This window comes from Ochotona princeps, chromosome 25, assembly GCF_030435755.1.
Source record: "Ochotona princeps isolate mOchPri1 chromosome 25, mOchPri1.hap1, whole genome shotgun sequence".
NCBI lineage: Eukaryota > Metazoa > Chordata > Mammalia > Lagomorpha > Ochotonidae > Ochotona > Ochotona princeps.
The window spans coordinates 25,509,574-25,535,874 of record NC_080856.1 but is presented as its reverse complement, the minus strand read 5'-3'; the positions used below and the strand labels follow the sequence as shown (position 1 = coordinate 25,535,874).

Genomic DNA, 26,301 nt, shown 5'->3' with positions numbered 1-26,301 from the left:
AAACGTGGCCATCCAAGCCTGGCTTTGGGTCTTCCTGGCCTTGGAACCATGAGCCAAAAGAATTTTTTTTCTTCTTTTTCCTGGAATGGTATGCACACTGGGTCTTCTACACCCAACAACTACGGTCAATGTTTGTGTCGGAACAAGGTTGGGGAAAAGTGAACACATGTCAGCTAATGAAACCTTTGTTTTTTAATAGCAAATTTCTGTTTTATTTCTGACAGCCTTCTCAGGTAACGACACGTGGTTCTAAAATAAAAGGCTGGATGCTCTGCCAAGTCATGCGCAGCAGCCTTCCCTTGAGGTGGCACTGGGGGGCTTCCATGTCGCTCTCTGCAAAGCCACCACTGGCTGAGGCCAGAAGCCCTCCCGGGGACAGCCCTGGGGAAGTCCTGCCTCTGGAGGCAGGTGTACCCATGTCTCATCTGGATTACCACCAGGCTTGCGACTCCCCGGATATAACTCTTTGCGAGCAAGCTCCGAGGACAGGGATATGCTATGCCTCATGGAGCATCTTCCAGAGTATGCAAAATCTCCAAGGCGTCTGGCACACGGCGGGGCTCATCCAATCTGCTGCAGGATCCGAAAGCTGTGCTCACGCAAGAATCCCAGAATGTTTACAGAAAGCAAACCTGGGTAAAACCAACATAAACAGCGCTTTCGTGTGTTTAATTGTAGAAGTGAGATTTACTTTTCCACCGGGATTTCAAGCTCAGTGTCTAAGAGAGCAAGTAAGTGACTTCAGAGAGATTGTGATTGGGGGAAGGGAAACGTTTAAACCCAGGGGGCAGTCATGAGGACCATAGCCCCTTAGAGGTGAACTTCTCTGCTTGGGTCCAGCCACTGGTTGCCAAATCTTCTGGCTTTTGGTAAGAGAAGCTAGAAGCCCAGATTTGTATGTGAAATCTCTAGATATACAGAACATTGGGGGTAGGGGTGGGTTTATTTCTGTATTATGATCACACCTACTACCCTTGCCTGGAATCACCTACTCATTGTTGGCCATGAAAGTAAAAAACTCACCTATACCCATTCCTCCCCGCTGGCAGTAACAAACGCTTCCTGTCCAACAGCCACTCCTCACCCGTGGCCAGCAGGCATCGTCTCCTACCTGCTTTAGGATTTCGCTTTTGTGATTCAGTTCTGCACCCCAAATTCTACTCCAACTGCCATCAACACCACCCACTCCAAGATTGCCTAAGACTGGCCACGGCACAATCCAAAGTCTGTGGATGTATTTAGGTCACACACGCCCCTACAACCTTCTGCTGCTCCCTCGGTCCAAGAACAGGGCCTTCCCTGGCTCTCAGGAGGCATTTCTGTTCACTCCCTGGCACTCCTGGCCCACAGGCTTCTCTCAATGCTACTCCCAGACGTTGGGCTCCCAAGGGGTTCTGACTCCTGCTTCTGCCAGCAGCACACATCTGCTTGGGAAGATGATCCACTAGCCCAGAGCTTCAGATACCCACAATCTGCCTATCTCCAGCCCTGGGAGCTCTGCACCTCCTACCAGTCACATGCTGGCCACGCCAGCCCGGCAGGTCCAACGCTGCTCCCTCGGCTCTGTAATCGAGCTCACAGAATGCTACTTCTGCTCATTCATGCAGAAGTCTGTCTGCCTCCACTGACTGCCCCTACTCTCTACACAGCTTCCCTCGTGGCCCCTCATCTGTCAACAAGTCCTGCATCACCTGCCCCAAGGGTGTCTGTCTCCTCTGCACAACCACGGCCCACGCCACCACGGCCACCAGACCCCTGACGTACAGGTTTCCAGCCTTACTCCCCCGAGCCAGACCTCCTGGCCATGTGTGTGAGTATGCAGAATCTGAAGGTTATGTGGAGGGGCCAAGACTCTGCCGCGCCTAAACTCTGCTGTGCAACCCCCAACGCTGCACTTCCTCCAGCATAGGTGTTGCTGGCACTTGGGCCACTTCCCTGCTCGCTCCGGCCTCACTGCACCGCAGGCCTGCAAACGCACCGCCCTCTCTTAGTGTCACTCACGTCCTTTTCCCAGACCTTAGCCTAGACACGTCTGCACCATGAGAACCCCTCGACCTTTCCCAGCTTGAGAGGTGACTCCCCTTGCAGTCCAGAAGCCCTCTTGCCTTGCTTACTGCTGTGCCCAGCGTTCAGCAACGGCCTGGCCCAGAGTAGGCAACTAATACATACTTGCAAAGGTCACTGGTGGTGCTGGTGGTGCTTCAGGGGACAGGGCCCCAGGCCTCATCAACTTCAACTCTAGAAAGTGGATACCCCAGAAAAATGGATGCTGTGCTCAAGTCCTCCATGAGGCAGAGTGGGAGAGGGACCAAACCCAAGAATGCTTACTCCAAGACCAGCCTTCCTACCCCTCATCCTCGCCTTGCCCTTACTGCCATACCCAGTACTCAACCCCTTCGATCCCCAGCTCTGCCCCCCTTGTGCCCTTTGCAGGCCTTCCTAGCTCTTTGCCAGATGTCTGGTCATCCTCAGGCTCTGCCCCAGCTGAGAGAGTGCAGTCACGCAGGTCCCTGGCTCATGCAGCTCTCACTGTTTGAAAGTGAGCTGTGCAGGTGACCTTGGCCTGCTCTTGCTGTCTGGCCCCCTCCCCTTGGCTGCCAGACTTGCGGCAGGTGAGGCAGCCTCGCCAGAACCCTTCAGCAGAGCTGCACAGAGTCCAGAGCCCAGGCTGGCGTGCCGTCTCTATGGGGATGGCCAAAGAGCAGCCTGCCCCCTCTGCACTCCCTTCAGCTGCTCGGCTACACCTGCCATGAGGGAAAGTCGCCCAGGCTTCTTCCTGTACAACTCCTCACTGAGGGTCGGCCACTCAGTGTTTCATGTTTTAGGTTTTGATTCGCAAGAGCTCAACAACAGCAACCGGCTAAGACAGAAAGGGCAGTGGGGCTTGGGGACAGGCAACCGAACAGCAGAAAGAGTTAGGGACTCTCCTTTCCCCCATTACTGACAACCCAGAAGCTCCTGACACTTGCAGTTAATAGTCATATTCCCCGGCAGCACAGCCCTGGCTATGCTGGGTGCTGGAAACTGTCAGCTTTTCTGAGGGGGTGTCAGGGTGGGACTCTCCCAAGGTCTGAGGCTTGAATGGCTCCCGGAGGGGTTCCGTGTGCACAGGTACCCGCTAGGAATGGTCAGAGCCAGGCTTTGCCCACTGCTAACCCTGGCCCATCAGGCAGTAAGCCCAAGTCCTTGGGCTCACAGCGGCGGCGGGGGGGGGGGGGGGTGGTGTCTCTCCAGACAAAGGATCCTGGCAAGAAGCAGGCTCAGAAAAGGATTGGCGGCGGCCCCACATCCGTTGCAGTGGGCCAGGCCGCGGCCGAGAGGTCTGCGTCTGAGGAGGAGCGCGTGGCTTCGCCATGGATGCGCTGGTGCCGCACCAGGTGTGTCTTGCGGCTGAAGCTCTTGCCACACTGCAGGCACGGGAAGGGGCGCGAGCCTGTGTGGATCGCCTGGTGGCGGATCAGGTTGGTTTTGGAGCTGAAGCTGCGGGCGCAAACGGCACAGGCGTGGGGGCGACTGCCCGTGTGCACTGCCTGGTGGCGGCCCAGGTGCGACTTGCGGCTGAAGCGGCGGCCACACTGCGTACAAGCGAAAGGCCTGGCCCCGCTATGCGCCCTGGCGTGGGCGACCAGGTTGGGCCGAGAGCCGAAGCGACGGCCACACTGGGCGCAGGCGAAGGGCCGTTCTCCAGTGTGCACGCGCCGGTGCCGCGCCAGGTGCTGCCCGTGAGCGAAGCCGCGGCCGCAGTCGGAACAGAAAAAGGACCGGTCGCTAGCCGGAGCGCGCTGGGGTGCCGCGGGGCCGGAGCCGGGGGCACAGTCCGGACCCCGGGGAGCACAGGCCAGGGACTCGGTCGTGGCAGGGTCCACCGAGGCGCTCAGCGCACACTCCTCACACCCAAAAGGACGCCCCTCATTGCGATGCAGACACTGGTGCGTGGCGAGGTTCTTCTTCCAGCCGAAACTCAGGCCACAGTCGGAGCAAGCAAAAGGCCTGGGCCCCGGAGGGGAGGGAGTGGGGAATGCCGTAGGGGAATGGGGCGAGGCGGGCGCTTCGAGGGAAGGCTGGGCCCTGCTAGCCGCCTCGTGCACCCTCTGGTGTCGCACCAAGTGCTGCTTGTGTGTGAAGCTGCGGGTGCACTGGACGCACTGGTAGGGTCTCTCGCCCGTGTGGATGCGCTGGTGTCGAATCAAATGCGTCTTCTTTCGAAAGCGTTTTTCGCACTCGGTGCAAGGGAAGGGCCGCTCGCCCGTGTGAGTCTTCTGGTGGGAGCCCAGGTGTATCTTCTGACTGAAGCGCTTACCGCACTCTGCACACGGGTAGGGTCGCTCGCCCGTGTGGGTGCGCAGATGGCGGGTCAGGTGCGCCTTCTTACTGAAGCGCTTGTCGCACTCAGAGCACGGGAAGGGTCGCTCGCCGTGATGACTGCGCTGGTGTAGCAGCATGTGCGTGCGCTGCGTGAAGCTGCGCCCGCAGTCCGGGCAGGCGCAGGGACCCTCGCCCCGATGCAGCCTCTGGTGTAGCCGCAACGTCAGCTGGTCCCGAAAGCGCCGCTCGCACTCTCCGCAGCCATAGGGCTTCTCCGCGACCGGAGCCCACCCGGCCAGGGCCAACCCACTCAACGCTCCTGCTGTGCCTGGCTCCAGTTTGTACGCAGCGGCCAAGTGACCCAGGTCAGGCGCAGGAAACGGGTTAGGCAATAAGGACAGATGCTGGGGCCATTCCACTTCCTCTTCGGCCTCCTGCTCCTCATCCTCGACTTTAACCTTCCGAATCATCCACTCCTCCCCTGAAAACACAAAACAGAAATAGTCTAGCAGGCCCCAGGCTGCAACGTGTATTCACCAATAGGCCGCCACTTCCTGGAGCCCAACAGTCTGGCTTCTGCTTTCTTCTTTTTACCCCAATACCCCTGGGAATAAGCCAAGATTCCCAAGCTCCTCTCTCGGCGCCCCTCCCATTGTCTCTACAGCCAGAATTGCTGGAGACACCCCATCCTCCTCCAGCACACACACACCTGCTTTACTCCCAGGCTTGCACGTCACTAAAAAGCCTTCCCAGCCCCCTTAGCAGTCACTGCTTCCCTTGAATAAGAATGCTGCTCACCAGGTCTCCTAATGGCCACTCCAGCTCTCATCTCTATGGGGACCTCCTCAAGACCTTCCTTTCTGAAAGCAGTCTCCCCGGGGGTGTTCTTTGCTCCCAATTGGTTGATTCCCCCCCCCCCAAAACCTTACCTTCTCAAGCCTCCCCTAGCTGCTGTGAGCATAAGCTGTGACCTTCTCCCCAGCACGATGCCCTCGGAACCTTGACCTCTCAAACAGGTGGCTTCTGCTCTCCACCTGACCTCCAGCTGCCAGACACCCAGGGCATCCTACTAGTCCTTCCTGCTGTCTCTCAAGCACCCCAACATGCCTCCTCCCGCAGCAACTCCCTTCCTTCCTGTTGAGACAGCCCAAGGGGAAACCACAGTTCAGGAAAGGAGGCTGAATTTGACAGAACTTGGGGAACCCAGGCAGGCTGTCAGCTTCCAGCGGGGCAGAGAGCGCCCTCTAGAGGAATCTCGTCCAAAGGTAGACTTGAGTTTTCTGCATAAATTCAAGAAAAGGCAGAGCGCAGGGCCCAGGAATCTGTTCCCTTTCTTGAAAGCTCCCAAGGTGACCATGTGACTTCCTGCTGGGCCAGAGCTCCCACCGACGGCCTCCAGGACACCTACATCCAGTTTATTTCTGGCAATCCACCGGTCCCCCTCAACTGTCTACTACTTACACTGTGGTTAGTTTGTGCTACTTTCCAACTCTGAAACTACCAGGAGATCCCAACTCCAGCTGAGCCACAGAAAAGGCTGACAGAATAGAGATTTTGCTGCATCCAAGGCTCACCCTTAAACTAGTCCAACTTTCTCACTTGTCTCAAACATGAACCTTTCATGGCAGCCTCGCTCCTCTCCTGACCCTGTCACATGTCAACTTGCCTGCTGAAAAAGTCAGTCTAGAATGTCATCCCTTCTTCCACCCACCTCTCCTTAGAGCTGAAGGGCCCACCTTTTTCAAAATGCAGTGCAAAAATTGACTTTTTGGGGGCGGGGGGTCTGACACTGTGGCACAGTGTGTCGAGCCACTGCCTGCAGATCAACATCCCATATGAGAACTGGTTCTATTTCCAGCTGCTCCACTTCCCACCCAGCTCCCTGCTAACGCACCTGGAAAAAGCAGAAGAAGACGGCCAAGTCCTTGGGCCCCTTGCACCATTGTAGAAGCCCCAGAAGCTCCTGGCTCCTGGCTTTGAATCGGATCAGCTCTAGCCTCTGTAGACATTTGGGGAGTGAACCAGTGGGAAGATTTCTCTCCCTTTACCCTGTAACTCTGCCTTTCAAATGAATAAATATATCTTTTTATATGTATAAAACATCCAAGATTTTTGACAAATTCAGTGCATATTTTAAGATTGTTTTATTTTTATTGGAAAGGAAGATTTATACAGAGAAGGAGAGACAAAGAGAAAGATACTCCATCCACTGGTTCACTTCACTCCCCACATGGCCACAATGGCCAAATCTGAGTCAATCCAAAACCAGGAGCCAGGAGCTTCTTCCGGATCTCCCATGTGGCTGCAGGGTTCCAAGGCTTTGGGCATGCTCTACTGCTTTTCCCAGGCCACAAGCAGGGAGCTGGATGGGAAGTGGAGCAGTCAGTACATGAACTAGCATCCATATGGGATGCTGATGCTTGCAAGGTGAAGATTAGCTAGCTCAGCCATTGCACTGGGCCCAGGATGTGTTACTACAAACTCCTAGGTCATTTACTAGTAACACTGTTATACTTACTTGTCACCAGCCTTTGCAATGTTCCTTTCCTTGTCCTGATTCCTATGAATGCCATCTCAGCTATGTCATCAGTGTGAGAATTGCCACTACCTGTTGAGCATTCACTATAGATCAAGCACTGGACACACCCTGATGCCAACCTTCGTAACTAAGAAATTGAAGAAAGCAAAACACCAGAAGGCAATACAGCCTACCAGAGAACACTTAGCTAGGAGACATGGGGCAAGAATTCAAACTAGGTCTTTGCGACCTGCAGCCCATCTCGTCCCATACTTCCTAAACGTCTGTATACTGCAGACAGCCCACTGGATATGTGACGTCACTCAGGCAAGAGGGACAAGAACTGTGCTGGGGGAGAGAAGTGACACATGGGGTTGGGGAGTGAGAAACAGTGATCTGAAAGCCTTGGGTTTGGGAGGGCGTGACGAGTTGAATACAACAGACTTTGGATCACTTTACTAGATCAGTGGGTGTTGGCAGGAGGGCACAGATGGGAAAGGCTGATCCACAATACCTTTTGTCTTCATGACAGCTGATGAGCAGGCATGAATTTGGACCGAAAGAGATGAAGAGGGGCCATGAGGACTTCTGAAGGGGGTCTGGGGTGAGGGTACACTTCTCTTGGGTGGTCTGCCCCTCTGATTCCCCATGTCCACAAAAGTGAAATCCCCTTTGGGACCAGCAGAAGGGTGCCAGGGCCTGAATTCCCCTTGGCTGAGAATGGCTGTGTCCAAGGATGATCCATTTCAGCCCTGGAGCTTGCCAGAGCCCTTGCAGGAATGCACGGAGGGGACCACTCACCTGGGCAGGAGCCCATGGGCTCAGCCTTCTGTGGGCACGGCTGGCCTCCAAGACTGGGAGTCTCAGCTTGTTCAGTGCGAGCCCCCTCCTCGGGTCTGGGAGCTTCAGGTCCTGGCAGAGAACAGAGTACTTCAGAATGGGTGAGGGGAAGCACCAGAGATGGGTGAGAGGCCCCACAGTGCTAGGAAGCCACCAGGTCAGTTGGCATGTGGTACCTGCCTGGGGCAGCCTCAGAATCCCTCAAGCCCGGCACCTGCTGAGGTTGTGCAGATGCAGAAAGCCGCTGAAAAGAAGTTTCTAGAATATGTAAGTGTGAAGCAGTGCAAGCAAGGAAGAGCCCCTGACCTCAGTCCTGCCTGAGGCTCCAAGAAGCAAGGTGAGGGGCTCCTCCTCCAAGGTCCCCCATTAGTTCATGGGAAATCAAGTGGGCAGGGCCAGGCAGAGCTCCTACCTGAGGCGCTCCGTAGAGGCAGTCCCCCTGCCTGAAATCTCTCCTGCCAGAAGCTACTCCCTGCTCCTGGTCAAATCCTCACTCAGTTCACCTTCTCCAGCCTGCATGGCGCCTCCCTCTCCTCCCTGGTAAGTTTCCGTCTTCCCCCTGCACGGGATGTCCCATGTTCTCACACAGCTTATACATGTGTTTATTCTTATAACTACTGTGTGCTGATTCTACACTCACAAGAAGTAAGCTCCCAGAGGGCAGGGGTCTGGGGTTGCTGTTCTCTGAGCCCCCCTCCCCTGTCGCCATCCCCACCTTACCTGAGCGCACGCCCAGGGTCTGCTCTTCCCTGGAAGACGCTGGCTGCTCCGGGGCTTTAGAGGACCCCTCCCTGGGCTCGCTCTGGGGGGCCAACTCCGGCTGACCCACAGAAAAGCCTGTTGCACACAGACAGTTGGTCAGGGGTGCAGACTCTGCCTGCCCAGCCAGCCCCAGGGGCTTTCTTTCCCCAACACTTAAAGGATGGGGTCTCTTGCCAGCAGGGATCAGGATCAGCCCAGGCCCCCCAGCAGGCTGGCTCAGCATACCCCCGGCAGCACAGAAGGCAGATGTGGAATGTAGATCACTGGGGCCACTGTGCATGCACGCGCCCTGCCCCAGGCTTGGGCGTGATGGAGTGGGGAGAGGGATGCTAGTCCCACAGCCCCCCAGTCCTCTTCCTGGGGAGTTCCTCGGGGTCTCAGGGTTTCTGGAAGTCCCCAGCCCTGCTTCCCCTTCCCCCCATTCAGCCCCCTCACCCAGGGAGTTGAGGGCTTCCAAGGTCTCCCTCATGGCAACCCAGGGCAGCTCCTCCTGGGAATCAGGCCACAGACCCTAAGAGGGGAAGAAGAGCCATCTTCAGTCTTCTTATGCCAGCCTCCACCTGGGCCCTGGTTCTGCCCCTCCTCTGCCCCATCAGCCCTGAAGGGTGTGTCTCCGTGCACAGCTGGAAGAGGGGGCAGGTGGGTTGGCCTGCAAGGCAAAGCCACCTTGAGAGCACGGAGGGCGACCCAAGAGGAAGGCCTTGAGATACCACTTCTGCTAGCTTGGGTTCAGCACCGGCAAGCAGCAGCCCCCAGCTGCCCTCAGCTGGCAGGTGGCAGAGCCAGTCTCAGACCACTGGCACTTCCACCCCCCAGCATTTGGGGACCTTCGCCTGGGCGCGCCTCCACCACTGTACCTTGGGGGCCTTCGCCTGGGCGCGCCTCCACCCCTGCACCTTGGGGGCCTTCCCCTGGGCGCGCCGCCACCCCTGCACCTTGGGGGCCTTCGCCTGGGGGTGTACAAGGCTCATTAGATTCTCTGGGGAGACGCTGAAGGGTGGGCGACCAGGGTGGGTGGTGGGAAACTTCATCTCCTAGGCCCTGCAGCTGTCACTGCGGGGAGTTGGTGAAACCCGAGCCAGGCAGGGGTGGGGAGGAGTGTCACTTTAGGTCCCCCGCTGGGAGAACCCCTAGTAGGGGGAAGGGTCCTTGCAGAAGTAGGACAAGGCTGTGGCGTCTTCCCTAAACTCCTCCCTAGAACCCATCCCCCGCGCCCTCCGGGCTTCTCTAGGTCTCCACGCCCGTCCTCCCCCTCCCCCCTCGCCCAGGCAGCTCTCCCTCCACCCTCCCCTCGCCCTCCGCCTTCCGCCCTCTCTCCCCGAGTTCCTCCCCGGTCCCGCCCCCGCTCCGCCCGCCAGCCCCCTCCGGTTGGCCCTCGGCGGCCGCCGCCTCCCCTGACCCTCCACTCGGGGCATCCTCGGCGGCCGCGCTCCCCGCCCCCGGCCCAGGCTCGGGAGTTGAGGGGGGTCCCTCCCTCTCCAGCCCTCTCCCTTCCTCCCCCTCCTCTTTTCCTTCCTCCCCGCCACCCGCCCGCCCCCTCGCAGCTCCTCTCCCCCACCTCGCTGTCCCCTCCCCTTCCCCTCTTCCTCCCCCGCTCGGGTTTCTCTTCCTTCTCCTTCCCTCCCCGCACCCCGGCTCCCGCCTCTCCCCTCCCCAGCCCATCCTCCTCCCTGCCTCCCTCCCTCCTGCAGCTCTCCTTCCCCTCCGCGGCCCCCGCCTCCCTTCCCCCCTGCTTCCCCAGCAGGCTCTCGCCGCGCTTCCCTCCCCTCCCCTCCCCCTTGCAGCCCGCTCCCCGGCTCTCCGCGCCCCGGCCCCTCCCCGAGGCTGGGGGTCGCGGGTCGGTCCCGGCTCGCCTGCAGCTTCTCACCCCGGCCCTTCCCCTCCCCAGCCCGCCTCCCGCGGCACCCCAGGCTCCTGGAGACGCCTCCCCCTCGGCGGCGCCCCGTGCCGATCTCTGCTCCCCCTCCACACACACACACACACACACACACCCCGACTTCTCATCCCCCTCCCAAGTTTCTCTCGCGGTCGCCCGCCGCCTCCGTGCGTCCCCCACCGACACTCCAGGTCCCCGCGCCTTCCCCGGCTTGGGCTCACCTGTCAAGCGCCCTGCTCTCCGGCCCCTCCCCAGCGGCCCGGGGTGCCGGCCACCTCCTCCTCCGGGTCCCCGTCGGCCCCCTCTCACACGTTACCCCCCACGGCCGCTCCGCGGACCCTCCCACCCGCCCCTCCCCGCCCTGCCCTCGGGGTCCCCGTCCCCTCTCCACCGACACACACCCCGCGCGCCCCGCCCTCCCTCCCCAGGTCCCAACCCCTGCCCCCGCCCCTCCCCCGCCGCCCGCGCCCCTGCCCCCGGGCTGTCACCTGCACCCAGAGCGTCTTCCCGCTGCTCGGGGAGCGGGGCGGAGCCGCCGGCAGCCGGGAGCCTCCCCGGCCCTTACCTGGCCGGCCAGACGCTTCACCCGCTCGCTCGCGGCGGGGACCCAGGCGCCCCGGCCTCCTACCCTAGCCGGCTCTGCTCACAATGGCGCCCGCTGCCTGCAGCTCGGGTGCAGACTGGCCGAAAGACGGACAGACTGACAGCCCCGAAACTTCGCGGGGAGGGGAGAGGGGAAGACGGCGGAGGGAGAGGGCGCGGGGAGGAAGCGGGCGGGGAGTCCCGGGGGCTGCAGGCGGGGCGGGGGATCCTCCGGAGTAGGGTCGCGGGGTTAGGGTCTGCAGGTGATGGTCGGGAGAGGTACGACGCCCGGGAGTAGGTGACGGAAAGTGGGAGCTCAGGACCGGAGCCGGGAGGAGGGAGAGGAGGCTCCGGAGGAAGGGCACCGGGGCTGCGAGGGAGGGTGCTCGCCGCCGCGAGGGAGGAGCCGGGGAAAGGTGGAGCTCGGGCGGGGAGCGGCGAGAAGTAGGGGGCCAAAGGGACGTGTTGGGAGGGGGGTCGTGTGAGAGTTACGAGGACCCGACCCCCCCGCCCACCACGCGGATGAACCTCGAACCCACCCAAGCCCACACCCTCCAGTCGCAGACTCGACCCAAAGCCCGCGGCGGGGATGTCAAGGAGGAGACGGCTGTGCCTCCTGGGCCCTTCGAACTAGCAGTTGGCTTGCAGCCAGGTCCTGTGGGGGAAGGCCCGGGCGGGGCCTCCGAGGGCGGGACCCGCGGGAGGGGCAGAGAGGGGCTGTGGAGCCGGGAGTCCTGCCAGCGGCCCACCTGTGGCCTGCCTGGCACCTGCAGTTAAGTGTAGAGGCTGCCCCGGACCCTGGGGACGGGCTTCTGGGGGACAGACACACTCACCCTGCCCACTTAAGCAGCGGCTACAGCTCAGGTCCCAGAGGCGCGTTCTAGGCTTCCCCTCCTGGCCCTTTAGGGGGAAAGGAGGGCAGCTGGAATGCTGAGTTGGGACACTGGGAAGCAGAGGCGGGAGAGCTACCACTCCTGGTCTCAGCATCCCTGTAGTGACCCTGGACTGGCCCAGGGCAGGGACGCCCTCAGGATCCCCAGGAAATGTTTACCAAGTCTGACTTAGCAGGGTTCCTCCTCCATGGGGTGCAGGGGCTGTGAGCATCTGTGTCTGTCCTTGGCAGACATGGGGCGTGTCCACGTTTGTCACTCTGGACTGAGAGTAAGTGGGGCTGAGCACAAGGGTGGCCAGTGCCAGACCCCTGGGTTTCAAACGCCTTGGAAACTTCCTGATCTTCTTGATCATGGGACCAGTGGTGGACACAGGAAAGGGCATGCCTAGCCTTGGCTTGGGTTCTGGCAGCCTCCTCCTCTCCCTCCGTGTGGGACAGCTGGGCAGCAGGCACAGTGGTGTATCCGGCTGAATTGATGGAGACGCCTGAGGTTCAGGGCACATTCCAGCCTGGGAGCTGTGCTGGTAACCAGGATGTAACCAGGATTCCTCTGGGACTGCCCCCTCCCAACAGGACCCTGGGATTAGCCTGTCCGGCTCAGCCCTCACCCCCTGCCTGGTTCAGCTCTGCTCCCTGCCCTCACACAGCCCATCCAGGCATCCTCCCTGGTCATGTCCGTGGGGGAGAGGATGCAGGTGGGCCACCTGTGACCAGGAGAATTCCAACTACCCTGGAAACTCTTGTTGCTTCTGCTCAGTAGCTCTTACTTCTTGTGTGCCTGCTCAGGAGTGTGGGGATGAGAAAATAATGAGGACCCCACAAGGCCAGGACTGTAGGGGTGGGAAATAGATGGGTCATTGAGCCCAGTAACCTTGTTTCTGGAGGTTAGGCCAGCCTTCAGAAGCTACTGAAGAATATGGCTTGGTCGTCAGGAAACAAGTACATACATGCTCTTTCTTTTTTTAATTATTTTATTTTGATAATCTTTACATAGTTGATTAGGGCATAAAAGGTCAAGGGCTACAGGAAAGTGGGTAAGACCATTGTTTCCACATTCTCTTGCTCTCTCTTTTGTTTTTTCTTTTTCCTGTATCTGGAGTAAAGGGAGAGATAAAGGAAGAAGCCCCACCTGACCTCCCACCCATCCCAGGGTCCCCAACGTGGGGCATGCTCGGAGGGTCCTGCTCAAGCGGTTTTGATAGTTCAACAGTTCTGAATTGCTGCCAATCTTGCCATTCCAAGTATGATGAAATCTCTCCAGAATCCATTGGCTGACCTAGTCTACCTTAGAATCTCCGTTTGCCCAGATTTTCACTGCCAACACATGACTGGGGTAGTTGATTGATTTGTGTTGTCCTCTGTTGTGGTACCAAGTGTCCTCTGCAGGTTCCAATGGACTGCCATATCTTCCACGTGCACCTGGATATGCTGTCCACTGCTGTAAGTCACTGAGGAGGCTCAGCTTTGACACCTGCACTCCACAGTCAGACCATGGAACCTGCACTTCTCTTCATGGTTGGGGTTCTAAGTGCCGCAGATCAGTTGGAGGGATTCCCAAAGAAAGTTCATCTGAGGTGATCCCAGACCTGATCTTGTGTGTGCATGGCTGTACAGGGTACTGAAGAGTGTGGCTTGGTCCTCAGGAAACAAGTCCACACATGCGCTTTCAGAGCAGCTGTGGAGTCCCCACGGCCCACAGGTGCATCCTTGGGAAGTCCCTGAAAGTTTTGCTTGGGGGAGACCTGTAGCCCAGGAAGGGAAGGAGGCTGATCCTAAGTCCCCGTGGCTAATCCCTAGTGGTGTTTGAGGATATGCAAATGTCAGACACAGGCTGGGGGATTGTTACCTGGGAGAGCTGGCCCTAGAGGGGTGATGCGGCCCTGACCAATCCAGTTCCTGCCAGCTGGTACTCTGGGCAGTGAGGCCTGGATAAAGCCACCCAGTCCCAAGGGCCTGGCTCACTTGGCTGCCTGGGACAGGCTGCCCCTGGGGCAGGGCTGCAACACCCCTCTGTGACCCTCCTCCCAGCCAGGCCTCCCATCTCCAGGGACAGCATGCTGCTCCCTGTGTTCTTCGGGATGACCTGGGCACTGGCTAATGGGTAAGCAACCCACTCTGGTTCCTGCCCACTGAGACATTCCTGCTGTTACCCTGTGCCAAAGGTGGCTCACGGCACCAGGCATCCTTCTCCCGTGGTTTCTCCCTCCAACCTTGGCCACCCCTCCTGAAGTTAGCTCCTCTGGATGGGAGTGGGGTCAAGGAAAAGGCTTTACGGAGGTCAAGGGCACAGTTGTGGTTCCCCCTGCTTGGGTAGGCGGTGGTGTGAATGGACGGAGACAATCCATGTGGAAGAGGAAGTGGCTCCTCGCCAGGAGGACCTGGTACCTTGCACCAGTCTCTACCACTACAGTCGCCTCGGCTGGCGACTGGCCCTGCCCCAGAGCAGCCACACAGGACTCTGTCCCATCTACAAGTGAGTGAGGGTCGCAGCCTGTGCTGTCGGCTGGGCAGGAAAGGATGACAGCCGGACATCCTGAGACCGGGGGAGGGAGGACTGGGGAGGGCCTGGCAGAAGCAGGCATTTGGGAAACAGTTCCTCGGTGGACCCAGGGAGGGTGGGGCCTGTGAGTTTTCAGTGGGTCAATGAGTGGGCACCACGAGTGGGCAGGGCAGTAAGAGCACAACACCCACTCCCTCTGCCTGCCCCTCTTCTCCTGCCCCACTGCTTCTCAAGTTCATTTTCACCATACTGGAGGACATTACGACCAAGGGAGGGACAGAGCGTGATAAAGCCCCTCACAGAATAGATGACTGGCACAGATGTCCCTGACCCTTTCCTGTGCTGTGACTAGCCTGGACACTAATGCCTCTCCCCATGCCTACCTACTCGGTGCGTTCAGGCCCCCGGAAACCCGGCCTACCACGTGGAACCGCACAGTGAGGGCATGCTGCCCAGGCTGGGGTGGCACCCAGTGTACTGAGGGTGAGTACCTGAGAACCCTGGGGTCCCTGGGGAGTGGAGGGGGCCCCACATCTGTAGGTTCAGGTACGGTGCTGGCTGCCTAAGCAGGGAGGTTGCCCCAGCGTTCCAGCTGCTTCCATGCCTCATTCTCTCTTCTAGCCACCACGGTCATTGCCAAAGCCAGCACTGTCAGCCATTGCTTTGCCACCTGGCATTGCCAGCTGCTGGCAGGCTCAGTGAATGCTTCAGCAGGCAGCCTGGAAGAGTGTTGTGCCCAGCCCTGGGGACACAGCTGGTGGAATAGCAGCTCCCAGGCCTGCCTCAGCTGCTCCAGCCTGTACCTCCCAGGTGGGTGCACAGCCCTCTGCCTGCCAGCCTGGTACCATTGTAGCCATTGTCCCAGAGAGCTGTGGCGCTCTGGACCTATGTCAGGGCCCCGGCTGCTCCCCTGTGCCCCCAAGCCTCCTGTTCCGCTTGGGTTCCTGTGCCCTCCTTCGGTTCTTGGCCTTCTGCGCCTCTGCGGAGGTCCAACATCTCATGTCTTTGGCCAGGCAACACCTCCTCCCGTGCCCTCCTGCAGCCCCTGGCAGGGGCGGTGGGCCAGCTCTGGAGCCAGCACCAGCGTCCCTCAGCCACCTGCAGCACCTGGTCGGGCTTCCACTTCCATACCTTTGATGGGCGCCACTACCACTTCCTGGGCCACTGCACTTATCTGCTGGCAGGCATGGCTGATTCCACCTGGGCTGTCCACCTGAGGCCTGGGGGCCACTGTCGCCAGCCTGGACCTTGTCAGCTGGTGAGGTGGGCAATCCCGGGGAGGGGCAGGACAGGGGAGGTGAGCCTCTGATGGCTTTGCACTCTGCACCCCCCACCCCCATCCCTATACTACCAGGTCCGTGTGGCAATGGGCCCCGAGGAGGTGCTGATCCAGGGTGGCAGTGTCTCTGTGGATGGGCAGGTTGTCCCTGAGGGGGAGTCTCGACTGCTCCATGGTAAGAGCAAGAGCCTGCCCAGCGCCCTACTTGCCCCTGTGGGTCAGCTGCCCAGCAACTGAGGTCAGCTTAGGATGGAGCCTCTGCCCTCTTCCCACTGGTGGTGGGAGAGGACCTACCCTTCCCCACTAACTCCCTCAGAATGTGGCCTTGGCAAGTCCCTGGGCTCCACAGGCCTAGGCCTCAGTTGCCTTGAGTGTCATTAGGGAGGGCTTTGGGGTAGTCCTGCTGGAACCTTTGTGCTAGCTTGGATCTCGGGGGGAGGTGGTGTAGGCGTCCCTGTGCCTGTGTGTACCTGTGTGTGTGTGCAACTGTGTGTGTGTGCATGTGTTCTTGTATGTGTCTCTTTGTGTATGACATGCAGAGATCTCCAGCGTGTGTGTACCTGTGCATACTTGTATGTGTTCCTGTAAGTGCACGTGTGTACCTGTGTGCCTCTCTGTATGTGTCTGTGTGTGTGCTTGTGTGTATATGTTTATGTGTACCTGTGCGTGTGCCTGTATATACCTATGTATACTTGTGTGTGTCTTTGTGTATGTGTGTGTGAGAGAGATGATGTGCAGAGTTCTCCAGGGTGTTGAGTTTCTTCTCTCCTGTCCTTCCCTTGGCCTGCTTGAGCCCCATTGTGGAGGTGGGAAGGGGGAGGAGAATGGCTTCAGGAGGCCGAGTGACACCTTGCTGCTGCCCAGGGCTGAGCCTGCAGTGGCAGGGGGACTGGCTGGTGCTGGCAGGGGGCCTGGGAGTCGTGGTACGACTGGACAGGTCCAGCATGGTCTCCATCTCGGTGGACCACGAGCTCTGGGGACACACACAGGGCCTCTGTGGGCTCTACAACGGCCAGCCTGAGGGTAAGTGGGCATGTGGCTAGGTGGTTGGCGTAGGAGAGAGGGAGACATTGGAGACCTCAGAGACCACACCCCTGCCTTACCTGCCCTCAGATGACTTTGTGGAGCCAGGCGGGGGACTGGCCCTGCTAGCGGCTACCTTCGGCAATTCCTGGAAGCTCCCGGACTCCGAGGTGAGCCTGCCCTCCTGGGTGCTGTCCCTGTCCCCCTTTGTTCTTTATCCATCACTGGCCTCTTCCAGATTCTTGGAGGGAAGGGGGAGGCCTGCAACTCCCTGCTGTGAACTGACCATGGGGACACACACCTGTTCACCCAGCCCCAGAGCTGTTCACCAGACCTCCTGCCTGTGGGCTTCCTGTGGCCTAACTGCTTTATCTTCCCACTGCTGGGGGCATTCTGCTGCCCTCTACCACCCCTTGATGGGCACCACAGAAGTGGATTCAAGGGCAGGGGTCAGCCTCCTGGTGTCCTAGGGACCTCCCACACTGCTACCATGTGGCTTGCTTCTCTTTGTCTCTAGCCTGGGTGTCTAGATGCAGTGGAGGCATCCCAGGGCTGTGAAGGCCCCCTGAGGGACGCGGAGTCAAGCGTGGACCCTGGGCAGCTACAGGCTGAAGCCCAGGACCTGTGCCATCAGTTACTGGACAGTCCGTTCTGGCAGTGCCATGTCCAGGTATGGATGGCAGTGGAAGCAGTGTCTGGCTTAGAAGACTGGTGGGCAGTGCCATGGAGATGTCTGGTCCTGCCACTAGAATGCTTCAGGCTGTTATTCAGGCCAAGTTTCTCTCTGCTCTCAGCTCTGGGATGTACGCTGGCTCATACACAGGGTTTCTCTTCTCCAGCACCTGTTCTGTCTACTTATTACCTGGGGGGGTGGGGGTGATAGAAGCAGAGGCGGCAGATGCCAGCAACAAGCCTTTCTCCGCAGGTTCCCCCAGATGAATACCACGAAGCTTGCCTCTTTGCCTACTGTGCAGGGGCCACGGAGGACAGCGGTCGTGAGGGGCGGCAGGAGGCTGTGTGTGCCACCTTCACTGCCTACGCCCAGGCCTGTGCAAAGCAGCATGTTTATATACACTGGCGACAGCCCGGCTTCTGTGGTACCACACAGGCCTTCCCTCCCTATGGAACTGACTGGGGAACCTCCCAGCCCCTTGGGGCAAAATCCAGCAGAGGACAGCTGCCCACTCACAGCCCATGTCTGTGTCCACAGAGCGCCTGTGCCCCGGAGGCCAGCTCTACTCGGACTGTGTCTCCTCATGCCCACGCAGCTGCTCAGCAGTGGGTGAGGCTGAGGAGGGGTCCTGCCGAGAAGAGTGTGTGAGCGGCTGTGAGTGCCCAGCTGGCCTCTTCTGGGATGGTGCCCTCTGCGTGCCTGCTGCCCGCTGCCCCTGCTACCATCGGCGCCAGCGTTATGGCCCTGGTGACACTGTGCGCCAGCTGTGTAACCTGTGGTGGGTCCCCAGGCATTGCTGAGGATGCTGGCTGCGTGGTTCCCTCTGCTCCCCACCTTTGTGCTATGTCTGCAACCTGTGCCCCCACTTCTGTCCCCAGCTAGGCAACCTGCTGCAAGGGCCTCCCCTGGCATGGCTAGTAGCCATACTCAGAGACCTAGCTAGTACCCTGTGCCCCTTCCAGCACAGTTCAGGGAAGTCAAGAGACCCGGCGAGGGGCGGGGGCTGGGGAAGGATACCCTCTCCACTCAGCTGATGTCGCATAGCACTGTCCCACTCTGTGTGCCCACAGTGTGTGCCAGGATGGCCTCTGGCACTGCGCCCAGGCTCGGTGCCCTGCTGAGTGTGCAGTGGGCGGGGATGGCCACTACCTCACCTTGGATGGGCGGAGCTTCTCTTTCCGAGGTGCCCTGGGGTGTCACTACCACCTGGTGCATGTGAGCAGGGGACACAGTCTGGGAAGCGGGTGTCTTGCCAGGGCTGGGCCTGTCCGGGGGTGGTGCGGGATGACTGCAAGGAAAAGCTGCATGAGACCCAGGGCTGGGGGGAGCTGGTGCTCCTTGGACCCCCCCAGGAAGGTCCCCCTCCCCATCCTTACCCTCTCTGCCTCAAATCCAAACTGTGCCCACATTGCTGTCTCACAGATGGGAGAGGCTTGCCTCACTGCAGGCCACTTCGGGCAAGACAACCACACCAACCCTCTCCCAGCACACTAGGGTCACCTCCCAAGTTCAGGTGCAGGCCCCATTCTGTCCCATACATTCACGTGCCTCTCCATCCTGCTACTGGACAGCTCCCACTTCTTTCCTTACCCTCCACTACTGCTTTGAGATGGGGAACTCCAGGGAGAGTGGTCCAAGGCCTGGGGATGGGAGGGGCACCTGCCCCCTTCCCAATGCACACAAAGACGTGTGTACACACATATTACATACACAACACACACACACCTGCATGGGAACATATACATGCACAAGATGCACCAGCCCTTGGCCAGGGTCAGGCCTTCCCCTCCCCCTGCACCCTAAGAACCTGGCTGGCCAGGAGATGGGGCTGGCACAGCACAGGGGCTAGTTGGGAGCTGCCCCTGGCCGTGATGAGGGAATTCTGCAGAGAAGGTCCATGGAGGCCTCCCAAGAGACCCTGAAGGTCCTACTCCTGTCCCCCAGGACTACGTGAAGGGGCGGATGCTGGTGACACTCGAGCACGGGGCCTGCAACTTGGGGAGCTGCCTCCATGCCCTGTCTGTCTCTCTGGGGGACATCTGGGTCCAGCTCAGCGACTCAGGTAGCTTTGGGCCTGCCTCCACAGGTCACTCCCCAGGCCTCCTGCCACCTCTGCTCCCACTCAGCATCTTGTCTTCACACTGCTTAACAGCGGTATTGGGGTCTGATACCATCCCCTGCCTCAACTTCCCCCAGTCTTCCATGTCTGAGGTAGACACAGGATCCTGGGGAAATTTTCTATGATGTCCACTGACCTGTCCTTGAGGAAAATACAAGTCACACATTCATAGGAGGTCTGGAGGCGTGACAGGCCAGGCAGGCACTCTCCATCCACTACGCCTCACCCTCTCCCCTGGGTCTGCCTGTGCTTCTCTCGTGTTCTGAGCTCCATAGCAAAGGGACCATGGATGCTGGAGAAGGGGGACTCAGATGGGTTGGAGACCTCTACGGCTCACTCTAGCTGTGCCTGGCAGCCCCACTGGCCCTCCCTCAGCCCACCCAAGTTCTTTCCCTTCCAGCAGCCCCGTACTTGCACCCATTCCCTGGGCCCCCTCATCAGGCTGCCTGTTCCAGGAGCTGTGCTGGTTGATGGGCAAGATGTACCCTTGCCCTGGATGGGTGCCCGGGGGCTCAGCGTCTCTCATGCCTCCTCCACCTTCCTGCTGCTGCGCTGGCCTGGGGTTCATATCCTGTGGGGAGTAGGCGACCCAGCAGTCTACATCACCCTGGATCCCCGCCTTGCCCATCAGGTGTGCTGAGGAGGTGGGTGTGTGGCAGGGCAAAACCACTCTAACACCAGATGTGACCATCTTCCATGCACTCCTGTGGCCCAGGTGCAGGGGTTGTGTGGCACCTTCACCTGGAACCAGCAGGATGACTTTCTGACCCCTGCGGGGGATGTGGAAACCAGCATTACTGCCTTCATTAGCAAGTTCCAGGTGCCTGGCAAGGAAGGGTGCTCCCCAGGGGACACAGCCCTCCTTTCCCCCTGCAGCGTCCACTCCCAGCGCCATGCTTTTGCGGAGGCAGCCTGTGCCATCTTACAAGGCCCACCCTTTCAGGTAGCCAGCGTGGGCTCCTATCACACCTGTAAGATGGAAAGACCTTCCCCTGCTCCAGGGCTTTGGGGAAGATAAAGGGAGATGGAGCTGTATAATGGTGCTGCTGAGTGCTGAGGACCGGGAGGGCACAGCAGGGGCTGGAAGGGTAGGGGAATCTGTGGGGGAGGAGCTGACCCACTTCCCCGCTCTCTGCTAGGAGTGCCACGGGCTAGTGGACAGGGAGTCATTTCATCTGCGCTGCTTGGCAGCCGTGTGTGACTGTGCCCCTGGCAGGGACTGCTTCTGTCCAGTGCTTTCTGCCTATGCGCACCGCTGTGCCCAGGAGGGTGCCCCTGCTCTCTGGAGGAACCAAACCCTATGCCGTGAGTCCCTGGGCCGAGCCAGCGCCAACCCAGGCTCCCTTCCACCTCGCTTCCCAGCTCTTCTTACCCTAAGGGTTTGCTGAGGCATGAGGAGGGTGAGGGCAGAGCTGATGCTAACTGTGCCCCTGACCCACATATGTCTCTGTGCCCAGCTGTACTGTGTCCTGGAGGCCAAGAGTACCAGGAGTGTGCCCCAGCGTGTGGCCTGCACTGTGGCCAGCCAGCAGACTGTGGGGAGCTGGGGGGTTGCGTGGCTGGTTGTAACTGCCCCCAAGGGCTACTGTGGGACCCTGAGGGCCAGTGTGTGCCCCCCAGCCTGTGCTCCTGCCAGCTTGGAGACCACCGCTATGCACCTGGAAGTGTCGCCACAAAGGACTGCAACTACTGGTGAGTGTGATGGCTGTTAAGGACAGCATGGGGTGAAGAAATGGATAGAGCTTGCAAGAAAATAGGGCAATGTAGCCATCCATGGGATGGCAGGCCAAGTCAGAAAGCTCTCTCCAGTACCCTCTGCTTTGAATTTTTCTTTGAAGATTTATTTATTTTTATTGGAAAGGCAGATATACAGAGAGAAGACGAGACAGAAAGATTTTCCATCCACTGGTTTACTTCCCAAGTGGCCATGGCCACAATGGCTGGAGCTGGACCCATCCAAAGCCAGGAGCCAGGAGCTACTTCCAGGTCCCCCATGTGGGTGCAGGGTCCCAAGGCTTTGGGCCATCGTCTACTGCTTTCTCAAGCCACAAGCAGGGAGCTGGAAGGGAAGTGGAGCAGCTGGGACATGTACTAGTACCCTTATGGGATTCTGGCACCTGCAAGGCGAGGGCTTTAGCCATTAGGCTATCGTGCTGGGTCCTCTGTTTCTGAATTTTACATGCTTAGAATAATCTGGTGCAGTAGGAGGTGGCAGAATTGACCCCATTTGGTAGATGAGATGGTTGAGGCTCAGATGGGCTCTAGGGCTTGTTAGGGAGACAGAAAGGCAAGTGTTGGGCCAGCAACCGGGCTTGGCAGGTGAAACTTCTACCCAGGCTGGGTAGTGGGGCTGCATATTTCTGCCTGGAGAATGGTCCAGCTGGGGAGAGAAGAGTGACAATGTTTATTCCCAGTGTGGCTACTGGGAGTTGCATTAGCTGCTCTGGTCTCCTGGGTCGGGATTGGCTTTTTGCCCAGATGACTAGGTCCCCAGGGTGGGGGGCCTTCAGCTTCACCTGGTCCACTGGGCCCTGGATTCTTACTTGAGTCCCCCACTCTGGTAGCATATGCCAGGACAGGGGCATCTGGAACTGCACAGCTCGTCGCTGCCCTCCTCAGCGGGCCATCTGTCCCCCACCGCTTGTCTATGCTCCTGGTGCCTGCCTCCTCACATGTGACAGCCCCAGCGCCAACCACTCCTGCCCTGTGGGCAGCTCGGCCAGCTGTGTGTGTCCCCCAGGCACTGTGCTGCTGGTGAGGCTGTGGGCAGCTAGGGCACTGCCTGGAAGAATGGCAGGGGGGACCTTCCCAAAGCCAGGGCACTGTTTGATGCCCTAGTTGTCCCCATAGAGCAAGCGGGGCCATCAGGCAGCTCTCTGCCCTCTGCCCTCTGCCCTCTGTCTAGGATGACCGCTGCGTGCCTCCTGATCTCTGTCCTTGCCGGCACAGTGGGCAATGGTACCCACCCAATGCCACCATCCTGGAGGACTGCAATGTTTGGTATGCCCAGCCCCCGAGGCCTGGGCCTCTCTGTGTTCCCAAGCCCCCCAAATATCACCCTATGCTCCATGAGAAGAGTCTGATGGTGGGTGGGGTAGGATACCTGGGTTGGCCCAGGTCCTGGTCACCCTCAGGGCTCCCTCCACACTGACAGCTTGGCTGGGATTGCCTCATGGGCAGCTCTCAGGTCCTCTCAGTGGCTGTGACACATCCCCCCACCTTGCCCACAGTGTGTGCCGGGGCCGGCAGTGGCACTGCACGGGGCATCAGTGCAGTGGGCGGTGCCAGGCCTCTGGCGCCCCTCACTATGTGACCTTCGACGGACTGGCCCTCACCTTCCCCGGGGCCTGTGAGTACTTGCTGGTGAGGGAAGCCAGCGGCCGCTTCAGCATCTCTGCCCAGAACCTGCCCTGTGGGGCCAGTGGCCTCACCTGCACCAAGTCCCTGACTGTGCGGCTGGAGAGCACCATCGTGCACCTACTCCGAGGTAGCTGCACTACCTGCAGGGGAGGGAGGTGCTCCCGGGCTCCCCATGTTGCCCACTTCTGGCTCCTCACTGGGCCTGGCTGCCTTCAGTGCTGTGGGGGCCAGGGGCCTGCCCTCGCTGTGGGGACCTGTAGCTCTGCAAAAACTCTAGGCACAGCAGAGTCTAACTCCCTGCCCGGGCTGTGTGGGCAGAGAGGCCCAAGGAAAGTGGGAGATGAGGCAAGACCATTCCTGAATGCCTCTCCTCCTCCACAGGCCGTGCAGTGATGGTGAATGGGGTGAGCGTAACACCCCCCAAGACCTACACAGGTCCTGGGCTGAACCTGCGCCGGGCCGGCCTCTTCCTGCTGCTGACAGCTCGTCTGGGCCTTACCCTGCTCTGGGATGGAGGTCAGCTCCCTGCCCACCTGAGTGTTTCCTGCTCAGCCTCCGCAACTCTGGGCTGGAGTTCCCCAAACTCTCCACCTCCGCCCGCTGCCCTTCTGCCCCTCTTCCTGGCCCATCTGGCTCCGCTGTCAGGGTTGAGCACCCCACCCTCCCCCTGGAGTCTGACCATTCCTGCCTCTCCTAGCCTCTCTGCTCCATCCCCCCAGCTCAGCCACTGCCTTCACCTCTCAGGTCAAGCAAGCGGTCAGCATTTTCAAATGTTTTCCTAACTCCTTCTGCCTCCTGAAAGTCAGTATCGCCTCAGCAAAATGAAGTTTTGAAAATCCTAAGTTTTAGAAAAGAGAACTACAAACACATCTCCTGGCATGCCCCCACCCAGCCACAGGCAGTTGGCATTTGAAAATTAGAACTGTGTTTGGGAAAGTAGGGGAAGCACATAATATCCCTACTTTCTTCCCATCCTGGTTCCCATTAGAAAACTAAATGGTACCCCTCCTACCCCCTCCAGCCAATGTTGTCCTTAAGACAGCAGACACTACGCTTCCTGTTGGCAGGGATGGTGACCGCACACCTTCAGTCTTCCCACCCCTGCCCGGGTGAGGGTTGGAAGGGTCATTAGTCCACTTGTTGCTGCCAGGCACCCGGGTCCTGGTGCAGCTGTCCCCTCAGTTCCGTGGGCGCGTGTCCGGATTGTGCGGAGACTTCGATGGAGATGCCAGTAATGACCTGCGGAGCCGCCAGGGAGTGCTGGAACCCACAGCTGAGCTGGCCGCCCACTCCTGGCGCCTCAGTCCCCTATGTCCCGAACCTGGAGAGATCCCACATCCTTGCACGGTGAGCCCAGGAGGGAAGATAGGAGGGAGGTAGGGAGATTCCTGAACGTAGGACTGGGAAAGGCTTTCGGCAGGCCAGGCACTGCCGACCACTGCGTTGTGCCTGCAGGTGAATGCCCACCGGGCCGCCTGGGCTGAGGCCCGGTGCGGGGTGCTGCTGCAGCAGCTTTTCGCCAGCTGCCATTCGGAGGTGGCACCACAGCAGTACTATGAGTGGTGTGTTTACGACGCCTGCGGGTGAGGAAATGCCGGCCTGCTGAGGGGTGGGCAGCTGGGGGTTGGGGGGCAAGATGCTGAGGGGGGCTGGACTGAACACTGCCCACTTCCCACAGCTGTGATTCTGGAGGCGACTGCGAATGCCTCTGTTCAGCAATTGCCACTTACGCAGACGAATGTGCGCGGCGAGGCCACCACGTGCGCTGGCGCAGTCAGGAGCTGTGCGGTGAGTCCTCCCCTCCGGCCCACGGGTCTTCTGGGCTTCGTGCGCACCATGTGCCAGCCACTTTTGTAGATGAATGAAATAGACAACAATGGCTGCCCCCACAGAGCCAACGTGTTCCAGATTGCTTGGGGCAGGTGTCCCCAGCCCACGTGCCATGTGCTCCCTGGGTGTTGAGTTAAGCCACCTCTTCCCCAGCACCTTTGCATCCAGTGTCCTTGCCCCTTGGGAACCAAACTTTTCTCTTCTCCACACAGCCCTACAATGTGAAGGTGGACAGGTGTATGAAGCCTGTGGCCCCACATGTCCCGCAACCTGCCATGGCCACCAGCCTGAGTCTGAGTGGCAGTGCCAGGCAGTCACCTGCGTGGAGGGCTGCTTCTGTCCAGAGGGGACCCTGCTGCATGGTGTGTAGGGGCAGAATGGGGCAAGGAGGGAGAGAAGGGCTGCCCTGGGAAGGCCCCCCACAAGGCCTTGGGGGTAGTACTGGGCCAGGAGCCCGACATGGTCTGACCCCTGTGCCCTGTGATTTCAGGAGGAAGCTGCGTGGAGCCAGCTGCCTGTCCCTGTGAGTGGGGCGGCAGCTCCTTCCTTCCAGGGACTGTGCTGCAGAAGGACTGTGGGAATTGGTGAGCAGGACAGGCTGGGGTGTCTAGAGGAGTCCTGTTCTCTGTACTCCCCAGGCAGGCAGAGCCCTGCCTGCGGCTAACCCTACCACGTCATGTGCTCAGCACCTGCCAGGAGAGCCAGTGGCACTGTGGAGGTGATGGTGCCCGCTGTGAGGAGCTGGTGCCTGGCTGTGCAGAGGGTGAGGCTCCGTGCCAGGACAGCGGGCACTGTGTGCCCTATGAATGGCTTTGTGACAACCAGGACGACTGCGGTGATGGGTCTGATGAGGAGGGTGAGTGTCCTAGGCTATGAGTGGCAATGACAGGACAGGTTATTGGCTTACCAGGACAGGTGGAGGGTGCAGTAGGTGTGTTCAGGTGGCTTCGCCCTGCTGCCCGCTGCTGGCACTGCCAGCACCTATGCCTTCTGAGGGCTGTGGCTGGGGTGTTCTGCTCTTCTGGGCTCCTCCAACACTGTCCTGAGCCCTTTCTCTTGTTTCTCACCAGGCTGTGCTACTCCAGGCTGCACTGAGGGCCAGGTGACCTGTAGCTCTGGCCGCTGCCTGCCCCTGGCCTTGCTCTGCGACGGGCAGGATGACTGTGGAGATGGCACGGACGAGCGAGGTTGCCCATGTCCCCCGGACTCACTGGCCTGTGCTGATGGGCGCTGCTTGCCCCCCATGTTACTCTGTGACGGGCACCCTGACTGCCCGGATGCCGCTGATGAAGAGTCATGTCTAGGTGACCTGCTCCACCCACCACAACACACCCCGACACTCCTCCCACTCACTCCAGTCCCTTACAAGCCCCAGTCTCATCTGCACCACTCCTTGGCCAGGCTCCCTCTGTGTGTTCCCAACAGCTAGGGCAGAGGGCAATGCCCTGGGACCAGCTCCTCCTTTCTGGCTGCAGGGCAAGGGGACTGCGTGCCTGGGGAGGTGTCATGTGCTGATGGCATCTGCGTGCCGACCTTCCAGCTGTGTGATGGAGTCTGGGACTGTTCGGATGGAGCTGATGAGGGGCCTGGGCACTGCCCCCTGCCCTCCCTGCCCATGCCTCTTCCTGGCACCTTGCCTGGCCCCTCCACTTTGGCCACTATGCTAAGTCCCTTGGCCAGCAGCAGCCCTGGTGAGTCTTTCTGAAGTCTGGCAGCTGGCTGGTCAGGAGGGAGAAGATGGG

At 59.6% G+C, this 26,301-nt stretch overlaps 2 protein-coding genes across 4 annotated transcripts in view; one reads left to right on the top strand and one right to left on the bottom strand.

Annotated features, from left to right (window-relative positions):
- Positions 1–3,216: 3,216 nt before the first annotated feature.
- On the bottom strand, positions 3,217–11,238 carry ZNF467 (zinc finger protein 467). 3 transcript variants are annotated; one of them, XM_058681442.1, is made up of 5 exons: positions 10,790–11,238; positions 8,861–8,936; positions 8,384–8,500; positions 7,625–7,735; positions 3,217–4,786 (listed from the first exon to the last, which is right to left on the bottom strand). In XM_058681442.1, exons 2-5 carry the CDS (start codon positions 8,892–8,894, stop codon positions 3,261–3,263), a joined length of 1,788 nt encoding a protein of 595 aa, XP_058537425.1. In that variant the 5' UTR covers positions 8,895–8,936; positions 10,790–11,238; the 3' UTR covers positions 3,217–3,260. The 3 variants fall into 3 exon arrangements, with proteins under 3 accessions (XP_058537425.1, XP_058537426.1, XP_004594560.2); XM_058681443.1 differs by having other exon boundaries at positions 10,867–11,238; XM_004594503.2 differs by lacking the exon at positions 10,790–11,238 and having other exon boundaries at positions 8,861–8,997.
- Positions 11,239–13,829: 2,591 nt separating this feature from the next.
- The window catches only part of LOC101521581 (SCO-spondin), a 46,731-nt gene continuing 34,259 nt past the window's right edge, over positions 13,830–26,301 (top strand). The window contains exons 1-29 of the mRNA XM_004594502.2: positions 13,830–13,876; positions 14,090–14,248; positions 14,676–14,758; positions 14,897–15,085; positions 15,289–15,533; positions 15,630–15,729; positions 16,419–16,577; positions 16,668–16,747; positions 17,095–17,247; positions 17,503–17,674; positions 17,788–18,028; positions 18,321–18,465; positions 19,195–19,312; positions 19,825–20,000; positions 20,085–20,312; positions 20,509–20,674; positions 20,827–21,061; positions 21,934–22,123; positions 22,275–22,369; positions 22,600–22,856; positions 23,111–23,245; positions 23,880–24,076; positions 24,185–24,312; positions 24,408–24,517; positions 24,772–24,921; positions 25,050–25,143; positions 25,246–25,415; positions 25,630–25,863; positions 26,035–26,250. Coding sequence (XP_004594559.2) covers positions 13,830–13,876; positions 14,090–14,248; positions 14,676–14,758; positions 14,897–15,085; positions 15,289–15,533; positions 15,630–15,729; positions 16,419–16,577; positions 16,668–16,747; positions 17,095–17,247; positions 17,503–17,674; positions 17,788–18,028; positions 18,321–18,465; positions 19,195–19,312; positions 19,825–20,000; positions 20,085–20,312; positions 20,509–20,674; positions 20,827–21,061; positions 21,934–22,123; positions 22,275–22,369; positions 22,600–22,856; positions 23,111–23,245; positions 23,880–24,076; positions 24,185–24,312; positions 24,408–24,517; positions 24,772–24,921; positions 25,050–25,143; positions 25,246–25,415; positions 25,630–25,863; positions 26,035–26,250 — 4,672 coding nt within the window. The remainder of the gene's footprint in view (positions 13,877–14,089; positions 14,249–14,675; positions 14,759–14,896; positions 15,086–15,288; positions 15,534–15,629; positions 15,730–16,418; positions 16,578–16,667; positions 16,748–17,094; positions 17,248–17,502; positions 17,675–17,787; positions 18,029–18,320; positions 18,466–19,194; positions 19,313–19,824; positions 20,001–20,084; positions 20,313–20,508; positions 20,675–20,826; positions 21,062–21,933; positions 22,124–22,274; positions 22,370–22,599; positions 22,857–23,110; positions 23,246–23,879; positions 24,077–24,184; positions 24,313–24,407; positions 24,518–24,771; positions 24,922–25,049; positions 25,144–25,245; positions 25,416–25,629; positions 25,864–26,034; positions 26,251–26,301) is intronic.